The 23,308-nt window shown below is 48.9% G+C and overlaps 2 protein-coding genes across 5 annotated transcripts in view; one reads left to right on the top strand and one right to left on the bottom strand.

Moving 5' to 3' along the window:
• Positions 1-14,992, bottom strand: part of ARHGAP40 (Rho GTPase activating protein 40) — a 157,986-nt gene extending 142,994 nt beyond the window's left edge. The window contains exon 1 of one of the 3 annotated variants that reach the window (XM_063960264.1): positions 14,922-14,992. The gene's annotated coding sequence lies outside the window, so the exon portion shown is untranslated. Of the gene's footprint in view, positions 1-12,494; positions 12,586-14,921 lie in introns of those variants that run through there. The other 2 variants (XM_063960261.1, XM_063960262.1) reach the window with 2 other exon arrangements.
• ACTR5 (actin related protein 5) overlaps positions 12,528-23,308 on the top strand; it is a 62,176-nt gene continuing 51,395 nt past the window's right edge. Inside the window, exon 1 of one of the 2 annotated variants that reach the window (XM_063960267.1) lies at positions 12,528-12,969. In XM_063960267.1, the coding sequence (XP_063816337.1) occupies positions 12,616-12,969 (354 nt within the window). In that variant the 5' untranslated portion in view covers positions 12,528-12,615. Of the gene's footprint in view, positions 12,970-13,793; positions 13,887-23,308 lie in introns of those variants that run through there. The other variant, XM_063960268.1, reaches the window with a different exon arrangement.

The raw sequence follows: 23,308 nt of genomic DNA, 5'->3' as shown, positions 1-23,308 counted from the left end.
CTTTTCATTTGAACCAGCCTCTTGTGGTGCCTGCGGCTACTCGTGACTTGGAGGATTCCAAGTTGCTGGACGTAGTCCGGGCCCTAAAAATCTATGTTTCCAGGACAGCTGGAGTCAGAAAGACTGACTCGCTATTTATCCTGCATGCACCCAACAAGTTGGGTGCACCTGCTTCAAAGCAGACTATTGCTCGCTGGATCTGTAGCACGATTCAACTTGCACATTCTGCGGCTGGACTGCCGCATCCTAAATCTGTAAAAGCCCATTCCACGAGGAAGGTGGGCTCTTCTTGGGCGGCTGCCCGAGGGGTCTCGGCTTTACAACTTTGCCGAGCAGCTACTTGGTCGGGGTCAAACACATTTGCTAAATTCTACAAGTTTGATACCCTGGCTGAGGAGGACCTAGAGTTCGCTCATTCGGTGCTGCAGAGTCATCCGCACTCTCCCGCCCGTTTGGGAGCTTTGGTATAATCCCCATGGTCCTTACAGAGTTCCCAGCATCCACTTAGGACGTTAGAGAAAATAAGATTTTACTCACCGGTAAATCTATTTCTCGTAGTCCGTAGTGGATGCTGGGCGCCCGTCCCAAGTGCGGATTGTCTGCAATACTTGTATATAGTTATTGGTTAACTACAGGGTTATTGTTGAGCCATCTGTTGAGAGGCTCAGTTATATTTCATACTGTTAACTGGGAATAGTATCACGAGTTATACGGTGTGATTGGTGTGGCTGGTATGAGTCTTACCCGGGATTCCAAATCCTTTCCTTATTGTGTCAGCTCTTCCGGGCACAGTATCCTAACTGAGGTCTGGAGGAGGGTCATAGAGGGAGGAGCCAGTGCACACCAGGTAGTCCTAAAGCTTTCTTTAGTTGTGCCCAGTCTCCTGCGGAGCCGCTATTCCCCATGGTCCTTACGGAGTTCCCAGCATCCACTACGGACTACGAGAAATAGATTTACCGGTGAGTAAAATCTTATTTTTACGTGACAGCCTAGAGACTGATGCGTCCACTATCGGTGGATTTTCCCATTTTTTCCTATCCTCCAGAGGAAAAGGAAAAGATGAGAGCAACCTTTTAGGGAACTGAAACTTCTTATTAGGATTAACCCATGGTTCTTCAAACAGGGTATTAAATTCCTTTTGACACAGGAAAAGTAACTGAGGACTTTTTTTTTACATTAAAATAAGATTCCTCACTCTCCTCTGACAGCTTATCAGGAATATGCAGAACATTTCTGATAGCCTCTATAAGAGCCTCTATTCCCTGTGACAGAGCCACATCCCCCTCCCTCCAAGTCTACCTCACCCTCCTCCAAGTCTGACCCATCAGCGTCAGAGTCAGATTGCAGGATATGGGCCAGAGATCGCTTTTACAGACAAATGGGAGGGGACTGAGACGCTGTTTTGGGGAGAGTCTCTGTTTATAAACTCATCCACAATTTGTTTTAAGTATTGCGTCTCTTTCTCATTGCGGGACAATTTTGTAGAAAGAGTGGAAATCATTCCTTTGAGAGAATTAACCCACTCCGGTTCAGTCCCGCTAGCCTGTGAATCCTGAGTACCCAGTAGTGAGCCCCCTGGTGAAGAGGAACACTCCGTTGTACAAGAAACACACTCTTTGCCTGACATAATGTAAATGTGACAGCACACACACAGGAAAAGGTTAAGCACAATTAACCCACAAAGAGCCCTTCAGGGAGACACAGTTGTTTGGAGCCAGCCCCAACCGCACCCTTATCGCTAATTCCAAGCTTAGCCGGGTCGCAGACTAAGTACCCTGATAGGGGACTTAGTACACTAATAGTCGCTCCCCACCCCCCTGCTATGACACCCTGATACCGCTGAGGTAATATGGAGTCACACCGGAGAAGCTGCGCGTCTCTGTCCTGTCAGCGTCTGTGTCCACTGCAAAGGGAAAATGGCACTGGTGAGCTGCTGGATCCTCTCATAGTGAAGCCCCGCCCCTTCAATGGCAGTGATCGCAAGAACGCGCTATGGCGCGTTTTTTACCCGTTTTTGAAGACATGGGACTCCAGTTTACAAAGTGGGAGGGTCCCCGGGGACGCGCTCCTCATTAGCCAATCTGTAAGGGGAATTTCTTTAACTGACACGCTGGCCTCGGGCTGAATGATATAAAGAGGAGGTGGAGCCAGTTTCCCCTCCTCTTTGGCGCCTGACTGCTTGCAGAGGCCGGGTGACTCGGTGAGTGAATAGTGCGGGGGGGGGGGGGGTGAGGTGAGGTGCAGGGATCGGCGTCCTCCGTGATCTAGTGGATAAGGCTGGGCAAAGTGACTGGGGCTTCCCGTGGTGCCGTCTGAGGCAGTGGCCGCGCTGCCGCTCTTGCCTTTGAGGTGTTCTCTCAAAGCAAGAGCGGCAGCGCGGCCACTGCCTCAGACGGCACCGCGGGAAGCCCCAGTCACTTTGCCCAGCTTTATCCACTAGATCACGGAGGACGCCGATCCCTGCTGACGTGTGGTGCGTTCCCGTGAGTCAGTCCGCTATGGCCACCCGGTGAAGTATTGGTGGCGGTATTATGTATAGCTGCGGCCGTGACGCGTGTTAGTCACGGCCGTGTGAATGTCTGCCTGGGTTTGCTGAGGGGTCCGGGGTTCCCACGGCGACTGTGCAGCTGGTGCCGGGAGTAAGTGGTCGGTGACTACTAGCTTTATTGCAGCTGTAAGGGTTCCCTGGCTGGCGTCTTCGGAGGGAGGGGGGCTGGAGCTGTGGTCGGCTGTGTTTTTCCTCATCACCACAGGTGATGTGGTGATAAATTGCCTGATAGTCCGGGAGGGAGGAGAGAGAGAGAGGAGATGAGACGGAGGGAAGGAAGGGGGAGAAGAGAACTACTGGCTGCCAGAACGCTGTGGGTCCCGCAGTGAGATAGGGGGGGGCTGGTGACTGATTTTGCTGACACTCTGCAGTGTGCCTCAGTGCTCGTACCGGGCGCAGTGTGCCTCAGTGCTCGTACCGGGCGCAGTGTGCCTCAGTGCTCGTACCGGGCGCAGTGTGCCTCAGTGCTCGTACCGGGCGCAGTGTGCCTCAGTGCTCGTACCGGGCGCAGTGTGCCTCAGTGCTCATGCCTGGCGCAGTGTGTATAACGCGCTCTGCCTGGCGCAGTGTGTATAACGCGCTCTGCCTGGCGCAGTGTGTATAACGCGCTCTAACTGGCGCAATGTGTATAACGCGCTGTACCTGGCGCAAAGTGTATAACGTGCTCTACCTGGTGCAAAGTGTATAACGTGCTCTACCTGGTGCAAAGTGTATAACGTGCTCTACCTGGTGCAAAGTGTATAACGTGCTCTACCTGGTGCAAAGTGTATAACGTGCTCTACCTGGTGCAAAGTGTATAACGTGCTCTACCTGGTGCAAAGTGTATAACGTGCTCTACCTGGCGCAGTGTGTATAAGCGGCACTACTGTGTGGTGTAATGTGAATTGGCACTATTATGTGGCCACGCCCCTTCCCTTGAAGCCACGCCCTAAAAATTTGTGGCGCGCCTTCGGCGTGCATTGCCTGTAGTTTTCGGTCTCAGAGGTGGGACACCAATTCACTTTCTGCCTAAGGGCACCAAAATGTCTAGTTACACCTCTGGTGCAGGGTGTCCTGCATGCTACACAGCCCAGCAGCATTGTCGCCCTATCCCCCCCACCTTGCAACACTTTTGTAGTGTCCAAACAACATTAAGTTTAAAAGAACCTTCATTCCGATGAGACCCAGAAAAAGACCGGTAGGACCCCAATTTTCAAAAGTGAGGGGTCCCTGGGACCCACTTTTTTTTTGGCTCAGCGCGATCACTGAATGGTGCTTGGTCTTCCCGCTTTTTTTATACTGGCTGAGGAATCTGGTGCTTAACATGGAGAGAAACGTTTTAAGGCTGTGTTGCCAGTCTGGGTACTGTGTACAGTGTACTGAGACGTAGTTGTGTACTGTGTCTGGAGACGCATTCCGACCCGTTTAGAAGCCGTGCATCTCCGTACCCTCATGTCGCCATAATGGCCGGCGCCCCACTAACCGGGACGCCGGCTCAGTACTCACCACTCTTCATTCTTCTGGCTCTGTTAGGGGTGGCGGCGTGCTGCGGGAATGTACGCTCACCGTGGTGGGGCTTGCGAATAGTTCCTCCAGGAGCTCAGTGTCATATCAGCAGGGAACAAGACCATTAACCCTTCAAGTGGTTGGGACGTTCTCCCCCTCCCCCCCTCCCCCCCAAGTCCCACGAAGCAGGCAGGCTGGTGCCAACCAGCCCTGCCTGAAAACAACAAACATAGAAAATAAATGCAGAAAACTCTTCAGGAGCTTCCTTCAGCGTGACCGGCTCCTCCGGGCACATTTTCTAAATTGAGTCTGCTAGGAGGGGCATAGAGGGAGGAGCCAGCCCACACTATCAAATTCTTAAAGTGCCAATGGCTCCTAGTGGACCCGTCAATAACCCCATGTAACTAAATGGTCCCCAGTATCCTCCAGGACGTAAGAGAAAAATGCAGAAAACTCTTCAGGAGCTTCCAGAGACGTGACCGGCTCCTCCAGGCACATTTTTTAAACTGAGTCTGGTAGGAGGTGCATAGAAGGAGAAGCCAGCACACCTAATCAAACTTCTATAGTGCCCATGGCTCTTAGTGGACCCGTCTATACCCCATGGTACTAACTGGATTCCCAGTATCCCCTAGGACGTAAGAGAAAGTAGTATAAGCAATAAATATTTTAGATGATGCAAATACTGTGAAGCGAAAACTAAGGGGTATATTCAATTGAAGTCGGAAACTGCCGTCTTGTCGGAAAGATGGTAGTTTCCGACTATTTTAGGTCGGAAAGGGGTTCCGACTTATTCAATGGAGCCCTAAATTTTCCAACAAGTCGGAAAGCACACGGATTGGCAAAATATCCGCCAATCCGCATGTTTCTGTCGGAAACGCGGCCAAATTCAACGGGTTTTGCCCATGTTTCCGACAATGTCATTCTGACTTTAAGAACGGTCAGATTGACATTGTCTAGATTGGCCAAATCCTGTCGGATTTGGCTGTTCATTGAACAGTGCTTTGTCGGATCCTTTCTGACAATGCATGTCGGAAAGGATCCGACTTCAATTGAATATACCCGCAAGTAAACTGTTGTTGCAAAACTGCATATTAATGCTATACCAATGATTGTACAGGTCAGGTATCTGTTATCCGGATACCCGTTGACATAAATATTCCGAAAATCAGAATATTTTGGAATATATGCGGTTTCATGATGTTACTGGAGTCTGCGGCCATTCACAGACAGGTGGGGGAGTGGCTTTGCAGCCATTCCCTCACCGTCACTACTTCGAGGACCCGCCGCCGACACGGTGGACTGAATGATACACTGCACCATGGGTTTAATACAAATGAAGTCACAACTTTGATGGTGTTGCAACTGAGCGATTATCGCTAGACAGTGCATGCATCTCATAGTCCTTAGCATCTGCTGTTTAGTATGATTTGTTCTGTTAATAAATATGTCTTGCTCCAACAGTCATGCAGATTATGCTTTTTTTATATATAACTAGGTGCTTCATCGCGCCCTACGGGCGCTCTTCACACCGTCGGAAGGGGCTACGCCCCCTTAACCCCTGCACGCCTTTCTGGTGTTCAATATATGGAGTATTACCTGCATTCCTAGTTTTGTTAGTGTTTGAATATTGCACAATGAAAGGCCTTCCGATGGTGAAGGGGGCGTAGTCCCTTGCAACAGGAAGGGGTTTGGGGAGTGGGGACCGCGGATGGGGGAGGGGGTATGAAGGCGCTGTGGGTGGGGTAGGAGCAGGGGTGTCGCAGGTGGGGGATGGCAGCTGCAGGGCTGTTGCGGATGGAGGAGGGGTTCCGAAGGCGCTGCAGATGGGGAAGGGGTGGGTGCGGGTGTGCAGTGGATGGGGGAGGTGTCCAGGGGGCGCGGTGGGTGGGGGAGGGGTGGATGCGGGGGTAACGTGGGTGGGGGAGTGGCGGGTGCAGTGCTGTTGCGAATGGTGTAGGCGATGCGGATTGGGAAGGGCCTGCTGCGTGGGTGGGGTAGGGGATCCAAAGGTGCAGCGGGCGGGGGAGAGCCAAATGCGGGGTGTGGCGGATGGGGGAGGGGGTCCGGAGGTGATGTAGGTGGTGGAGGGGCGGGTGGCATAGGGGGTCTGGAGGCGCCGCGGGTGGGAACCGGGGGAGGGGGCCGGGGGGGCGTTGTGTGTGGGGGAGGGGCAGGTGCGGGAGGGGCAGATGCTGGGCTGGATGGGGGAGGGGTTCCAGAGGTACTGCGGGTGGGAAAGGGGTGTGGCGGGTGGGTAGGAGGTGTGGAGGCGTTGCGGGTGGGAGAGGGGGGGGTGCAGTGAATGGGGTTAGGGGTCCGGAGGAGGGAGGGTCCGTGTGTGTGGAGGTGTGGGGTCCGTAGGCGCTGTGGGTGGGGGTGCCACGGGTGGTGGAGGGACAGGTGTGTGGATTTGCGGTGGATGGGGGAGGGGGTCTGGAGGTGCTGCAGGTGGTGGAGGGGTGTGTGCGCGGGTGGGATAGGGGGTGGGTGCGGGGGTGCAGCGGATGGTGGAGGTGGTCCGGGAGTGTGGGAGAGGTGAGGTGCTGTGGGTGGGGGAGAGGCGGGTGAGGGGCTGTTGCGGAGGAGGGAGGGGTTCCGGAGGCGCTGCAGGGTGGAAGGGTGCAGGTGTTGCGGGTGAGGTAGGGGGCCTGGAGGCGCTGCGGGTGGGGGTGCGGTGGATGGGGAGGGGCTGCAGGTGGTGGAGGAGCGGGTGGTGTAGGAGGTCCGGAGGTGCAGTGGGTGGTGGAGGGGTGGGTGCTGAGGGTGGGGTAGTGGGGGGGTAGTGGGTCCGAAGGTGTTGCGGTTGCTGGAGAGGTGGGGGTGTAGGGGATGGGTCAGTGGGTGCAGCGGATGGGGGAGGGGTGAGTGCGGGGGTTCAGCGGATGGGGAGGGGGTCAGGGGATGCGGGAGGGGTGGGGGTGCTGTGGGTGGGGGAGGCGGGTGAGGGGCTGTTGCGGATGGGGAGGGGTTCCGGAGGCGCTGCTGGTGGAGAAGGGTGCAGGTGTTGCGGGTGAGGTAGGGGGCCTGGAGGCGCTGCGGTGGTGGAGGGAGGGAGCGGGGTGAGGGTGCGGTGGATCAGGAGGGGCTGTAGGTGGTGGAGGAGCAGGTGGTGTAGGGGGTCCGCAGGTGGAGTGGTTGGTGGTGGGGTGAGTGCTGCGGGTGGGGTAGTGGGACCGAAGGTGTTGCGGTTGCTGGAGGGGTGGGGGAGGGGCTGCTGCAGATGGGGGAGGGGTTTGGAAGACACTGCGGGTGGGGTAGGGGGTCCGAAGGCGCAGTGGGTGGGGGTGCCACGGGTGGTGGAGGGGCAGGTGCGGGGGTTTGTGGGGGATGGGGAGGGGTCCAGGGGCGCTGCAGGTGGTGGAGGGGCAGATATCAGTGCACATAGTCTCTGTGGTAGTTAGTGAGGGTTGGTGATGGTGTAAGAGGGGTGAAGGCCAGTACACAGACAGGCAGTTAGAGAGCAGGATGAGGGTGACAGGGCATAGTGACGGGGAGTACTTAGCAGATATAGGGGTGGGCTACAGGTGTGATGTCACAGTGTGTGTACCTTTGCTCTCATGTGTGAGGTATGTGAGGTATGTGTGAGGTATGTGTGAGGTATGTGTGAGGTATGTGTGAGGTATGTGTGAGGTATGTGTGAGGTATGTGTGAGGTAAGGATGTGCGGGTCGTGGTGGCCACTAACCTCCAGGCTGCTGCTGTGAGATGGTGACTGCAGAGGGAGGGAGCTCAGACCCAGCAGCAATGGGTCGTGGTCAGCATTCCTTCCTGGCCCCGTTCCGCCGCACACTGTCCGCCCCGTCTGACGGGCGTCATTCCTCCATCCTGCCTGGCAGCGTCAGCTGCTGTGATCGCGGAGCATAGGTAAGCGTCCGGAGCCCTGTGGGCGGGCAGGCATGGTGTTTCCCTGGAGAGGTGCGGCGCGTGTCCTTAGGCTGCAGACGGAGGGAGCTCCGGCCCAGCAGCAATGTTGATTAGTGCGTGTCCCGTCCTGGCGCTGTCCCGCTGCACATGCTCCGCACCGCTTGCCGCTGAGCATGGCAGCCCTTGTGTGTATGCTGCAGATGCTGATCTAGCGGTGCCTGAGCTAGCGCCCTCTCCCTGGGGTGTGGGTGTCAGGCGGCAGGTATGGTGTGTAGGTGGGAGAGGAGCTGCGGGCGGCGACTCGCTGCCTGCAAGTACCCTCCATATCAGCGCTGTTCCCCTCCCTGCAGATAGTGTCAGTGGCCGTGGTGTACTTTTGCTACTGGTGGCCAGGGCCGGTGCTAGGGTGTTCGGCGCCCCCCTGCAAACTATAAATTTTGCGCCCTCCCATATTCCTTTGTTGTGCATCGGGAAAAGTGGTGTGGTCTCACAACTAAGGGGCATGGCCACACAATAGTACCCCAATTTAAAATTACGCCACAATGTAGCACAATCTTATTCATCTTATACGTAATGCCCCACCCGTAGTAGTAGCGTCCTTATACGGAATGCCCCACCCGTAGTAGTAGCGTCCATATACGTAATGCCCCCCCAATAGTAGTAGTGTCCTTATACATAATGCCCCCCCAGTAGTAGTAGCAGTTATATGTAATGCTCCCCAACAGTAATAGTAGCGTCCTTATACATAATGCCCCCCCAGTAGTAGTAGCATCCTTATACATAATGCCCCCCCAGTAGTAGTAGCGTCCTTATACATAATGCCCCCCCAATAGTAGTAGTGTCCTTATACATAATGCCCCCCCAGTAGTAGTAGCAGTTATATGTAATGCCCCACAACAGTAATAGTAGCATCCTTATACGTAATGCCCCACCTGTAGTAGTAGTGTCCTTATACGTAATGCCCCCCAGTAGTAGTAGCAGTTATATGTAATGCCCCCCAACAGTAATAGTAGCGTCTATACGTAATGCCAACCCTGTAGTAGTAGCATCCTTATACATAATGTGCCCCCAGTAGTAGTACCGTCCTTATACATAATGTGCCCCCAGTAGTAGTACCGTCCTTATACATAATGCCCCCCCAGTAGTAGTAGCATCCTTACATGTAATGCCCTCCCAGTAGTAGTAGCACCGTCCTTATACATAATGCCCCCCAGAAGTAATAGAGTCCTTATACATAATGCCCCCTCAGTAGTAGCGTCCTTATATGTAATGCCCCCCAGTATTAGTAGCCTCCTTATACGTAATGCCCCCCTATAGTAGTAGTGTCCTTATACGTAATGCCCCCCCATAGTAGTAGCGTCTTTATACGTAATGCCCCCCCTATAGTAGTAGCGTCCTTATACGTAATGCCCCCCCTATAGTAGTAGCGTCCTTATACGTAATGCCCCCCCTATAGTAGTAGCGTCCTTATATGTAATGCCCCCCCTATAGTAGTAGCGTCCTTATACATAATGCCCCCCCTATAGTAGTAGCGTCCTTATACATAATGCCCCCCCTATAGTAGTAGCGTCCTTATACGTAATGCCCCCCCTATAGTAGTAGCGTCTTTATACGTAATGCCCCCCCTATATTAGTAGCGTCCTTGCATGTAATGGCCCCCCCAGCAGTGGCGTCCATAAAGTGCGCACACACAGACATACCTCACACACACACAATTCACACATATATACAAACACACACACACCCCACTATATACACCCCCCCCCCACTATATACACACACGCACCCCCCCCCCCCCCCACTATATACACACACACACATTTCTCTCTCACCCTCCACTTACCAAGTCTGGCTGGCCGTCACTGCAATGCTGATTCAGCTGTCTGGTCCCGTGTAGCTCCGCCCCTCTATTCCGTGTAGCTCCTCCCCCTCATGACGCCCCCTTTTCGGGACCCGCACTGCACAGCACACAGCCCGCTGTCACAGGTGATTGGGGGGGGGGGGGGGGGAGACAGGCACAGCAACCGGCAGCTAGTGGCCATCCTCACCTCCTATACTGTAAGGTAGGGACTTGCACCCGACTGCTGCTGGCACTGGGTATGGGGTAGCTCCCTGCAGCAGATGCAGTTGACTCCGCCCAGCTCTGTGACTCCGCCCAGCGTTACGGGCACAGAGTCACAGACTAAGGCAAATATATAGGAGATAATATGCCCATGAAAATTTAAAATAATGCACACCAACCTAATTTGATAATACATTTATACTATATAGACTACCATTTATACAGTATGTACCCCATGTTTACCACACCACATACTGCTAAAGTTAATTATATGAAGGATCAAGCTCTTTTACCTGTGTGGGCCATACATCAGTGTACCAATTCCCCGATTCAACCTGTTCTTGCATTCGAACATAGCGATCGGCGGCCATCGGTGATCTGCCATTGCAGAATCTTTTTTTCGTCTTGGTTTGCAAGTCAAGGTGATTCAACATACTGGATACCCATAATTCCCCAACCCCAGTACTGGGGGATCAGGGTATTGCCCCAATCTATCACTGATGCCTACAACTGTAAATGCATGCATGTTAATTTAACATTTTTTCTTATAATAAACATAAGAGTACCAGCAGTAAAATAAATAGTAGCACACAGGGGTTGATTGGGATGAAAACGCAGCCCAGAAAATTTATGGAAGCAGCCCTAATGGGGGTGCGGTCTGATGATGGGGTGGGGTCTAAAGAGGGGGACGGATGCCTCCTCATAGAGCCTGATTGTACGCAATTGCGGCCTTCCTTGCGTCTTTTGCTGCAGTTGTGTCTGAGACCAGGGGTGGATTGGGAACTAAACGTGGCCCTGTAACATTTTGCAGCTGTGGCCAAACATGGGCAGGACAAGAGGTATAACATACCATGTAGCCATGGCAGCATCACTGGATGGCAAAGTTACTGTACTGCAGTTATGGAATAACAGAATGAATGGGGAAAATGCAGTGTACTTAGGCCCTCATTCAGAGTTGTTCGCTCGCTAGCTAGCTGCTTTTAGCAGCCGTGCAAACGCTAAGCCGCCGCCCTCTGGGAGTGTATCTTAGCTTAGCAGAAGTGCGAACGAAAGGATCGCAGCACTGCTACAAAAAAAAAAAAAGATTGTGTAATTTCTGAGCAGCTCCAGACCTACCCCTAGCTTGCGATCACTTCAGACTATTTAGTTCCTGTTTTGACGTCACAAACACGCCTTGCGTTCGGCCAGCCACGCCCACGTTTCCCCAGGCACGCCTGCGATTGTATCTGACACACCTGCGTTTTTACACACACTCCCCAAAAACGGTCAGTTACCTCCCAGAAACACCCAATTCCTGTCAATCACTCTGCGGCCAGCAGTGCGATTGAAAAGCGTCGCTAGACCTTGTATGAAACTACTTCGACTGTTGTGAAAGTACGTCGCGTGTGCGCATTGCGCCTCATGCACAGAAGTGCCGCTTTTTTACCTAATCGCTGCGCTGCGAACGAAAACAGCTAGCGAACAACTTGGAATGATTACCTGAGTGCGGTAGGCTGCCTGTCACGTGTGGGGGGGGGGCGCACAACAACATGCAAAACAGGCCCCACAGACACATCAGCCTACCAGGATTTTTCCTGGAGAGCCCTATCCTGGTAGCACATTTGAAAACAATTTTTGGGAACATTGTTAACGTTCATAAATTAAGTTTGTATAATTTAGAATTTAGTCGCTAACTGAATGCTGTAGACTCAAATATATTGCACCAAAAAACACTAGCATATTTCTAGTACATTGTTGCAATGGATTGTTATCCTTTATTTATAGGACGCCACATGGAATCCGGAGCGCCCAATTACATAAATAAATAAGCAAAACAAGAAAACTGTGACTTACAATTCAAGATAATATAGGACAAGTGCAGGGTATATAAACATAAGCTGCATCAGCAGACAATAGTGAAATAAGTATCAGGGTGGCAGACAATTGAGAAATTTGAAGCCATCACAAGGAGGATTTAAAAGTCAGAAATGGAAAACACATGAGAGAAGAGGACTCTGCTCCAGAGAGCTTACATTCTAAAAGGGAAGGGGCAGACAGGGGTGACACATGGGGTAGACAATGAGCGTGGGACAGAGGGTTAGGATGAGAGTCGGCTGGGTTTGGTGAAGAAGTGGGTCTTGAGAGGCCGTTTGAAGTTTTGTAGAGAGATGGAGAGTCTGAGCGGGAGCATATTTGTGCACATGTAGCACAATTATTAAATGAACCTACATGTGTGAAACTCAGTAAAAGGTACATGTAACACTGTATATGCCAACAAGACTTCACCACTACACTTAATACAAAGGGGCACCATAACATTTTCCCAACATGACCTGACCACCTACCATAACACAAGTCTACCATACACACAACTCCCATGACAAGACCTCTGTGTAGGACCACCACAACACAATTATATTGCACTCCAAACATAAATGCTCATAACACAATTCTAATAGCGATATTGATAGATGACAAAAATTGCATGCAGAGAACCATGGACAACTGGAAACCACGGGCCACTGTCCACTATGCGATATTGCACCATATGTCTCACCTAAGCCCAGCACTTCCGCAGACTCACTGAATCCGCGTCTGTTGCTAGGAACTCTTCTGCCTCGGAATCCTGTTGCCAAAGCAGCGGCGGATCCGTTTCCCACACGGACTGCATATCCAAAATGGCAGCGCCCAGGCCGGTGTGTAATGTATTCAGATTTCGGGATGCCAGAGCGGTTCCGGACCCCGTACATGCCCCGGTGGCAGAGGGACCGGCCGTACTGGTGTTAGATAACGGCTCCTTCCAACTGCGAGCGGGATGGGCGGGACTGGGACCCAGTTTGCAGCTGCGCTCAGTGGTGGCCCGAAGCCGCGGTGGTCCTCGCAGCCTGAGCCGGGTGGGGAATGACATACCGAGCCTGGAGCCGCTGCGCTGGCTGCTCCGGACACCGTTTGACAGGAACTTGCCGGTGAATCTAGAGCTGCAGGAGCTTCTGTGTGATCACGTGTTCCAAAGACTAGGAGTGACGTCAGAGGTAACCCACCACCCAGAGCCGGCCCTAACCAATATGATGCCCTAGGCAAGATTTTGTCTGGTGCCCCCTAGCACCGCTGCTATTTCCAACCTCTGACCCTGCACCATCACCCCTCACCCATAGCAGTCCTTATTATGGTGTTCCTACCCCCTATATTTTAAATGGGAACAGTGCGCACATTCGACGCACAGCCCAAAAAGGGGCGTGTTCTTTTGGGAAGGGGCATGGCCACACAATAGTACCCCCAATTCAAATTACGCCACACAGTAGTGTAACTTTATTCTAATTTTATCATGCGATAGTGTCCCTTATTCACATTACTTCACACACTAGTACCACTTTACCTTATAAACGTTACTCCTCACAGTAGTGCCCTTTATTCACATTACACCACACTATATTGCTCTTTATTCACATTACACCACCCAATAGTGCCCTTTCTATACAAAACGCCACACACATATACACATAATGCAACACATTAGTAATGTCTTTATACACATAATACTACACGGTAATGCTCCGGTCACATATAACACACATTATTAATGTCCTTATTAACATAAGGCACCTTACACATTATGCCAACCTTTATTAATGCCCTTATACACATAATGTCCCTTACACATATGCCGCACATTATTAATGCCCTTATACACATAATGACACACACAGTGCCTCTTACACATATACGGCACATTATTAATGCCCTTATACACATAATGGCACACATAGTGCCTCTTACACATATGCGGCACATTATTAATGCATTTATACACATGACACACATAATGCCACAACCCACCCACACATAGCACTCACACGGCTGCTTACACTGTGACCTTTGTCTCTGCTTGGATACAGATGTGTTCTTATACATCTTGCCTCAATACGCCATGCAGCAGGAGATGCCTGGGGTGAGTAAGCTGGCAGCTCTGCGAACGTCGGGCGCCTTTTTTGATGAGAATGCAACGTATTTGCATTGCTATGTGGCTAGGATGCACAAGCAGCTTCTGCTAATTAAAATGATATGCAGCATGCTCATATACTGTGTGCAGCTGTATCTGCATACGAAATGCTACACACAGAATATAGGCATGCCGCATATCATTTTAATCAGCAGAAGCTGCTGGTGCCCCTAGGCATACCAAATGCCCTAGGCATTTGCCTAGTTTGCCTATGCCCGGCTCTGCCACCGCCGCCAAGTGTGGTCCCCAGCATCAGCTAAACATGCAAGCCCATGTTGGGGGCACTGACAGACCAGAGACTGAGCGTAGCATCCAGTATGCAGGTGTATGGCATTGGCTCTATCAGCACAATAAAAAAATAAAAAAAATGACTATATATATATATATATATATATATATATATATATATATATATACAGGTTGAGTATCCCATATCCAAATACGGAATATTCCGAAATACAGACTTTTTTGAGTGAGAGTGAGATAATGAAACTTGTTTTTTGATGGCTCAATGTACACAAACCTTGTTTAATACACACAGTTATTAAAAATATTGTATTAAATGACCTTCAGGCTGTGTGTATAAGGTGTATAAGAAACATAAATGAATTGTGTGAATGTACACACACTTTGTTTAATGCGCAAAGTTATAAAAAATATTGGCTAAAATGACATTCAGGCTGTGTGTATAAGGTGTATATGAAACATAAATACATTCTGTGCTTAGACTTGGGTCCCATCACCATGATATCTCGTTATGGTATGCAATTATTCCAAAGTACGGAAAAATCCCATATCCAAAATACCTCTGGTCCCAAGCATTTTGGATAAGGGATACTCAGTTGTAAGTTTAACGAAGAAAAATATAGATATGTTTCCAAAAATTATTTCTTATATTTTAAAATTATGTGCAGTGTAATATTTTGTGAGGGTTGAAATTATATAGCCCCATTAATATTGACCAAAAATGACTTTAAGCCACACCTGAAGGGCAGAGGTTTCCAAACACAGTCCTCAAGGTACTCCTAACTGTCCTGGCTATAAAGGTATCCATGGCTCAGCACAGATGGTTAAATCAAATTGACTGAGGTACTGATTAAATCACCTGTGGCCAAGCATGGGCAAACTTAAAACCTAGACCAGCAGGGTGTCTTAAGCACCGTATTTGAGAACCTCTGGCTTAACAAAATATAATTTTATTTACTATTAGTTGCCAGACCGTCAAAATGACGTTACAAAATAATAGTAATGTCAGTGCCGGAGGCATGTCCCTTTTTTGTTTGAATTGGACCTTAAAATATACTTTAAAAAGCTATGAAAGAAAAATAATGGTATTTTGATTGCCTGTATGAGTATTTTAATGTTTAATTAAAATTCTCACTATGAAAATTACTATTGGGTATAATTTTGCCCGTAAGGGGAGTATTTTCATTTGTATATTTCTATGTGTATGTGCAGATTTCCAATTACACATAGGGGAGTATTCAATTAGCTGCGATAACCCGTTTTTTGCACGGAAAATGTGATTTTACCGCAAACACGAATTTAACTTCACCAACTCTGAGCAGGTGCAAAGTTGGGGAAAATCTCTATTTCAAGGTAAAAATGTCGGGATTTGGCTCAGATGCCATGACACACAAACCCCCACCCCCCTACTGACTAAGTAAGCACTTTTATTTATTTTTAACTGACCAATAATGTACTTTTTGGTATGAAAAAGTGCAAAGTGATGGAATTTGGGCTTCAATGTATGGGACAGGTATATTGGGGTGCTTTATGAGTGGGACAAATGATTTTAGGCTTGCAGGTGGGAGTAGTCAGTCTTTTTCCACTTTTTATTTCTTCAAGTCTCCTAAAATGTCCCAAATATATACTTATACCAATTTTATGTGCCCCTAATGTAATGAGAGCACTTATTGTACTGAACAAAATAGCTTTGATAATTTTTTTTTCATAAAAAAAAAATGCATATAACCGCCATTTGACACCATTTAATACCCCAAATCTATTTAATATGACCTCTAAGACACTTCCATACTGTTATCCTATGTTAATTTGGCATTTTTCGGAGTACAGGCTGATTTCCCCATTTTCACTGGTCCTGACACAGTGCATGCAGTTGTATCTTGTTCAGACTCCATTTTTCCCCCAATTAGGTGCAATCAGATCCATATTACCCCTTTCACAAATCCCGGGTCAGATCCGTGATTTGAACACGGCTCCGACCCAGGTAAAAGACGTTCACATCGCAATACGGACCTGGGTTATTCCCGTGCTAGTGTCTTTTTGCTCAACCCGGGTCACCCATGTTAAAACCAGTGTGATGTCGTTTTAAAAGGACCTGATTGGTTCACAGTTTTCAACAAGAAAGGGAGGGGGCTGGATAATGCTCACAGTGCAGCAATCTTGGCCGACAGAGCACATATCCCAGCACAGAGCCCGGAATTCATGATAGTCTCAGCTGTACTATTGTGGTCGTTAACCTTGTGATATTGGCCCTCAATCCGAGTTGTTCGCTCGCTAGCTGCTTTTAGCAGCATTGCACACGTTAGGCCGCCACCCTCTGGGAGTGTATCTTAGCTTAGCAGAATAGCGAACAAAAGATTAGCAAAACTGCTAATAAATAATTCTTAGCAGTTTCTGAGTAGTTCCGGAACTACTCACAGATTGCGATCAGCTCAGTCCATTTAGTTCCTGGTTTGACGTCACAAACACGCCCTGCATTCGGCCAGCCACTCCCCCGTTTCTCCAGACACTCCCGCGTTTTTCCCTGACACGCCTGCGTTTTTTTAGCACACTCCCGGAAAACGGTCAGTTACCACCCAGAAACGCCACTTTCCTGTCAATCACTCACCGATCAGCAGTGCGACTGGAAAGCGCCGCAGGATCCACAGCAAAACTGCTAAGTTTTTAGTTAAACAGCTAAGCGCATGCGCCCTGCGTGCCTTGCGCATGCGCAATTTGCAACAAATCGCAGCATAGCGAAAATCGGCAACGAACGACAACTCGGAATGACCCCCATTGTTTCTTGAGTGCCTTCAACTTATTGACCACCTGCTGTTGGGAGCTAGTAAAACCTGATGCCGCAAGCATTTTACTTATGTTGTGATATGTTATCACATCCCTGACTGTACCCGTTATCTGCCTACGTATTTCTTCTTCACCCCTGATCCGAAGCAACTCCCTGACTTCCTCCTCACTCCAGTTTGCCATGGCTAATGAGGTCCGAAGGAGTGCAGAACTAGGTCCGTAGGAGTGCAGAACTGTGCAGATTGCTTTCCAACACGTGCTCACAGTGCAGTACAGTAAACAGACCTCAATTGACTGGAAACAACCAATCAGCGCTTTTTCTTCAGAGGTGGGTCGAATACCCCGGGACTGTAGCTTTTTAGTGCACAATAATTCTGGTCTGACACATGTTCAACCCTTCTTTTAACCCGGGTTGAAATACCGGGTTGGACACAGTGATCGCGCTGAGCCCAACAAAAAGTGGGTCCCAGGGACCCCTCACTTGTAAAAATTGTGGTCCTACCTGTCCTTCTCCGGGTCCCATCGGAATCAAGGTTCTTATTAATGATTCAAATATAAAACCAGAGATTTGGACACTACAAAAGTGTTGCAACGGGGTAGGGGGTGACGATGGTGCTGGACTGTTTAGCAAACAGGACACTGCACCAGATCTGTAACTAGACATTTTGGTGCCCTCTGGCAGAAAGTGAATTGGTACTCCACCACCTACATGAAAAACAGTGGACAGTGTGCGGCGAAGGCGCGCAGCAAAAATTTAGGGGCGTTGGTTCGTGGAAGGGGCGTGGTCATATACTAGTGCCAATTCACATTACACCACAGTAATGCCGCTTATACATACTGCACCATATAGAACCTCCTATACACACTGCGCCAGGTAGAACCTCCTATACACACTGCATCAGGTAGAACCTCTTATACACACTGCGCCAGGTAGAACCTCCTATAGACACTGCGCCAGGTAGAGCACGTTATACATATTGCGTCAGATAGAGCACGGTATACACTTTGGACAAGGTAGAGCACTTATACACATAGGAATATGCTGATAAGAGATTAAACAAAAAAAAAGTTTTCCTTTATTTCTAGCCCATTCACTTGACCCCACTACAGAAGACATAATTCCAGTTGATAATGGAGTTATATGGCTTACATTGGGAGAAGACTGGCATATACCCATTATTAGGCAACCAATGACTTCACATCTGAGCCTAAAAGTTCCAGAGACTTACACTTATTGTATCATCACCGAGGCCGGCATATAATGCTGGGACTTATGGTCCCATGGTACGTTGTGATGGGACTTATGGTCCAATCACCCCTGCTGGCACATCATGCTGGGACTTTTGGTCCCCTCACACTCCCTAGCACGTCATGCTGGGACTTATGGTACCACATATCTCAATTGCTTTCCCTCCCAGGAGTCTAACGGAACATTCTTAGCAGACAGACAGGCGCGTCCCCTCATTGAGCAGAGGGCTCAGGGTCACTCACTTGCTGGTGAGTCCATCTCTGGCCCAGATGAGCTGCTGCATAGAGAGACGATCATCCAGTACATAGCAGGTACCCCCGGTGATCAGGTAATCCGCCATCATGCACCGTTTTCCATATGGATTCAATACACACACACATACCATATAACTAAGCATCTCTTAATTCCATGCTCACACCATATAAGTGAGCATTTCTGGAACACACTCTCACACACACACACACACACACACACACACACACACACACACACACACACACACATTCCTGTCCCGGCGGTTGCTAGGACACTGTCATGGCAACGCGCCAGAAGAAATGTGCCGGGGGTTAACTCAGTTTGTTATGACCAGCGCGGTCTCTATGTAAGGGTAGGCGGCTGGCGCCACAGACCCCAAGTGAATCCGGGTCCGGTGCAGAGCGGAGGGTGAGGGAAGGGAGGGAGATCAGATTCTCCATGGTCTCCTCCACTTCCTCTGCAGTTGGAGAGCAGAACTGATTGACGGCACAGGACAGCGCTGCTCATTGGTCAGAGCACATCCTGAGGGACCCAGCGGTTTTTATTTTTGAGTCCCCACCGGCAATTATGGGGTAAAATACGCGTTATAGCGTGTATTTGCGAACACTGGGACATCCCGGGATATTCAGTTTGGCGATTTCACACCGCACCTCGACCCGGCAACAACCAGGTTAAAAGCCGGGTTATTTTGGCAATGTGAAAGAGGTATAAGTTTTGAGGTCCAACACTACATAATTGCCAATCAAAATTCCAATGCGTATGGGAGCTAGTGCAGCTCTAGAGTGTTTACAGTGGACCTAAACTATATGAATGCAAGGAGTCGGTAGTTACAGATGATACTGTATGTGGCCTAGAATACCTCTGGTTCCTGAGACCGATAATTTAGCTGAGGGTACCCACTGAAAGCTGAGATTTCAGATTTCAAATGGTCCCAAGGGCTTACTGGTAGGAAATCAGGGCGCAGAGGGAATCAGACTTCCAACCCACTGGTATATGTCGAATACTAGGCCACCTCTGTGTCAATGCTGGCCTTGCAGATTAAAGAACCCCTCTGCTCCAAGCAGCTGTCAGGATGCTTTTTCATGAGCGGAGACATGGAGCACAGCCCAAGTTCTTTTTTTGACTGCTGCTGGAGTAATGCTCTGGAACCTAATGCGGTCAGAATTTTTGAGGGAGAAATTGGTGAATAACTGTTTCCCAGGGTCCAAAATTCACCAAATATGGGGTGGAGCTAGTTGAAACCCCATCCTGTTTAACCCTACCCACTATCAAATTTTGAGGGATACCAAAGAAGCATCTCATCTAAATTACATCACACTGAATGTTAGTGCGCCACGGCTTATGTGTGAAAGGGGTTGACACAAGAAAAACCTAGGTTTACTTTGAAACTGGGTTCTCCAAACTGGGACCCGAGATAGACCATGTCAGAGTCATGTATTTGCCGGGACTTCTATCTGAAAGGGGTATTAGTGTGAGGAATCTGCAGAAGAAATATACCTTTCAGAGAGCAGGCTTAAATGCAGACCTATGCATATGCCCAGTCCCCGTTGCCATGTACTATATCCAACATTAGTGGATTTTAAATTGTTCATAAATAGAGAAGTGAAAAACTGTTGTGCAACTCCATTCAGTGCAACAAACAGAGCTTTTCGTAAGCACATTTAAGGCACATAGGCACTTTTTATATGCTTTTCATGCATCTGTAGGTCTCTTAAATTGTAGTCGTGCTGACACATGAAAAGCGCATCACAAGGAATTTCTTTTGTTTGCATACATGTAGTGTTCTATTTGGGGAAATTTTGGGGGAAATTCAGTTGTTTTGGGCTTCTAATTTTCCCATCTAAACTTGACTTTTTAGACACCCAAACAATTGTCACTATTCAGTTGTTTGGGCGCACATGCATATCGTGCATGTTGCGCCCAAACAGACAGGGTTTAGTTGCGTAAAACGGCGAAACCAGTCTAAAGTCCTGCTGGGTTTGCAAACATTTTTGGGCGCTCCTCAGGAGGCTGTGAGAAAAAATGTGTCCTCCATGGCTGCTGAGAGCCCGAACGGCAGAACAATTGAATTGCTGCTGTCGGGCGCCATCTAGTGGCAGCCGCAAGAAAAACTATTTAATTTAATTTGTGGACCTTAAGGGCTGAAACACACTACCCGTCTTTTGCCGGCCGGGAAAAAGCCGGACGGCTTTTTCCCGTGCCGGCATTGTAGTTAACAGTGTGAGGGCTAGGGTCCCTTCACACTGCACGGCCCCGGCCCGGCTGCCAGGTTGCAGCCGGGTCTCACCACTGGAACCGGGCCGTCTTTGCAGCCAGTGAACCGTGTGTGTGAAGGGGAGCTTTCACACACAACGTTTTTTTCTGAAGCCGTGTCTGATGCTGCGCATGCGCACAGCATTACACACGGCTCAAAGCCGTCCTGTGTGCGAGACTCTGCCGGTTTCTCCCGGATGGCAAAAAGCCGGACAAAGTTTGTCCGGCTTTTTGCCATCCGGGAGAAACCGGCCAGTGTGTTACAGCCCTAAGACTGTTGTGTGAATATAACCATTTCATAATTTTATGTTACCTGTGTCTGCTTTAAGCGTTGTGTAATTTACTACATTTTTTCTATGCAGTACTGTGTTTATACTGCAACCTTAAGTATGTTGTTGAATGGCTTCTTCTTTCCTATTAAATTTACTGTACCTCCTCTCTACATCATTGTGCAATATTTCCCATTCACACTTAAATGTTCTTCTTTCATTCTAGAATTCCATATCTATTTTCACATCAAAACACATCCCTGTCAAAGTGTCTACTACAAGCTTGTGTGTGTTTCCATTACATGGTTAGATTGCAAGCTCTGCAGAAAAAGAATATCAATTCTAAAGTTATCTTTTTTGTACATTTGCTCCCAATATGTTTTATTCCTCCTTTATCATGGTTTTCACGCTTGTTGCCTTCTTCACATATGTATCTCTACTTTGAACCTTTAATATCTGTTAGCTAGGGGTTTATTTGCTAAACGTCGGGTTCTAAAACCCTGCGCTTCTGATCATGTTTATGGCCGAAATTTAAAAGGGCAACGCTTTTACGAGCTGTGTTTTGTTAGTAAAGTCATTGCCTGTTTACATTTTGGGCATAAAACGATCAGAAGCGCAGGGTTTTTTTAACCCCACACTTAGTAACTACACACCCAATATCTTCAACCATATCCAATATTATTCCAATGTAAGTTGTACGGTTTCTATTTCTGCTTTACATGTTATGTAGCATACAGAGCATAATTATGAAACATCACCCCAAACACCATGTGGCAGCTGCAATCCTGGCATCACACCTCCCCATTGTGTCAGTTTTAATTGCTCATTGGCATCTACTGTCAGTATTGTGTAGCCATAGCCTTGTGAGTTCCTGCTTGAGTGCTGTGCTGTGATGTTATCACACAGTGCATAGCCAATTGTAAAAGCTAAGTTAACCAGCCTGTACTGGTGCTAGAGCAGACAAAAAGAGACAGACAGACCTAATCAGCCCTGCCCATGTATAGTATATTGGGGGTTGTTATAGGCATCCATGCCAACTCTCCGTGATTGTCAGGAAGACTCCACGAAATAGTAGCAATCAACCTAAATCCCTGGAAAGTCTAGAAATCCCCCTGATTGCATCATGCCCCCATTATGCAGCTGTTATATTCTTTGGGGGGGGGGGGGGGGGGGGGGGGGATTTTGAGATATATGCTTACAAATGGGATCATCAGTGCCATTTCCCTATTGGTTATAAGGCACAATGGGCCCCCATTTATCAAGCGGCTAAAAGTGAAGTAGTAAATACCGTTTTCACTCGCCGTGGTATAGTGGCATCGCGCTCTTCCATTTAAGAAGAGCCTATGCCACGGCAAGCGAATGCGGTATTTGCCGCGTCAGCGCTGATGTTTACCTTACATCAGCGCTGACGAATGAACTGTGTCCCCAGATTGGCCTCCCACCGCGCATGTGCCGGTTTATGCTAAATCCCGGCACATGTGCAGTAGTAATTTCCGGACGCGGCATGATGCATGCCGGGTTTGCTGCGAGAGGGGGGAGCCGGAGCGCAGGACGGACAACGCTGCAGCAGAGTCCTGTCTCTATAGCAACCCGGCTGCTGTGATGCATGCCGGGATTGCTGCGGGAGCAGACGAGCCCGTTATAGGTATGCGAGCGCTATTTCAGAAATGGCGCTCGTTCTTAAATACACTTTAGTGTACCGCAGTATAGAGAATATGAAGGCTAATAGCGCTGCTAGTTAGTAGCGCTATTAGCCTTGTTAAATAGCAATTGGTCCCATTAACCACCAAAAACAAGTTTCCAGCAAGGAAACTCGTTGATAAATGGGGGCCAATGAACTCTATGGCTACCTGTCTTTTTTTAAAGTAAGGTTTCTCATGAGTACTTATTTGGAACCACTTGTATATCAAAATACACGTGCAAGCCTTGAAACGTATCGGTGTCTTTTCAGGGTGTGGTATGGAACGTAGATAGTAACTAGGTCGACATTGTCTAGGTAGACAGTAACTAGGTCAACATGGTCTAGGTCGACAGGTGAAAAGGTTGCCATGAGTTTTTTTTATGGGTTTTTGTCGTTTTCTTCGTAGATCCTTAAGTACGAAAAGTTTCAATAAAAGATAAAATAAGATTTTAAACCTACCGGAAAATCTTTTTCTCCTAGTCCGTAGAGGATGCTGGGGACTCCATAAGGACCATGGGGTATAGACGGGCTCCGCAGGAGACATGGGCACTCTAAGACTTTAGATGGGTGTGAACTGGCTCCTCCCTCTATGCCCCTCCTCCAGACCTCAGTTAAAGAACTGTACCCAGAGGAG

This window comes from Pseudophryne corroboree, chromosome 3 (genome assembly GCF_028390025.1).
Source record: "Pseudophryne corroboree isolate aPseCor3 chromosome 3, aPseCor3.hap2, whole genome shotgun sequence".
In the NCBI taxonomy this organism is placed as follows: domain Eukaryota; kingdom Metazoa; phylum Chordata; class Amphibia; order Anura; family Myobatrachidae; genus Pseudophryne; species Pseudophryne corroboree.
This window is presented reverse-complemented; position numbering and strand designations above follow the sequence as displayed.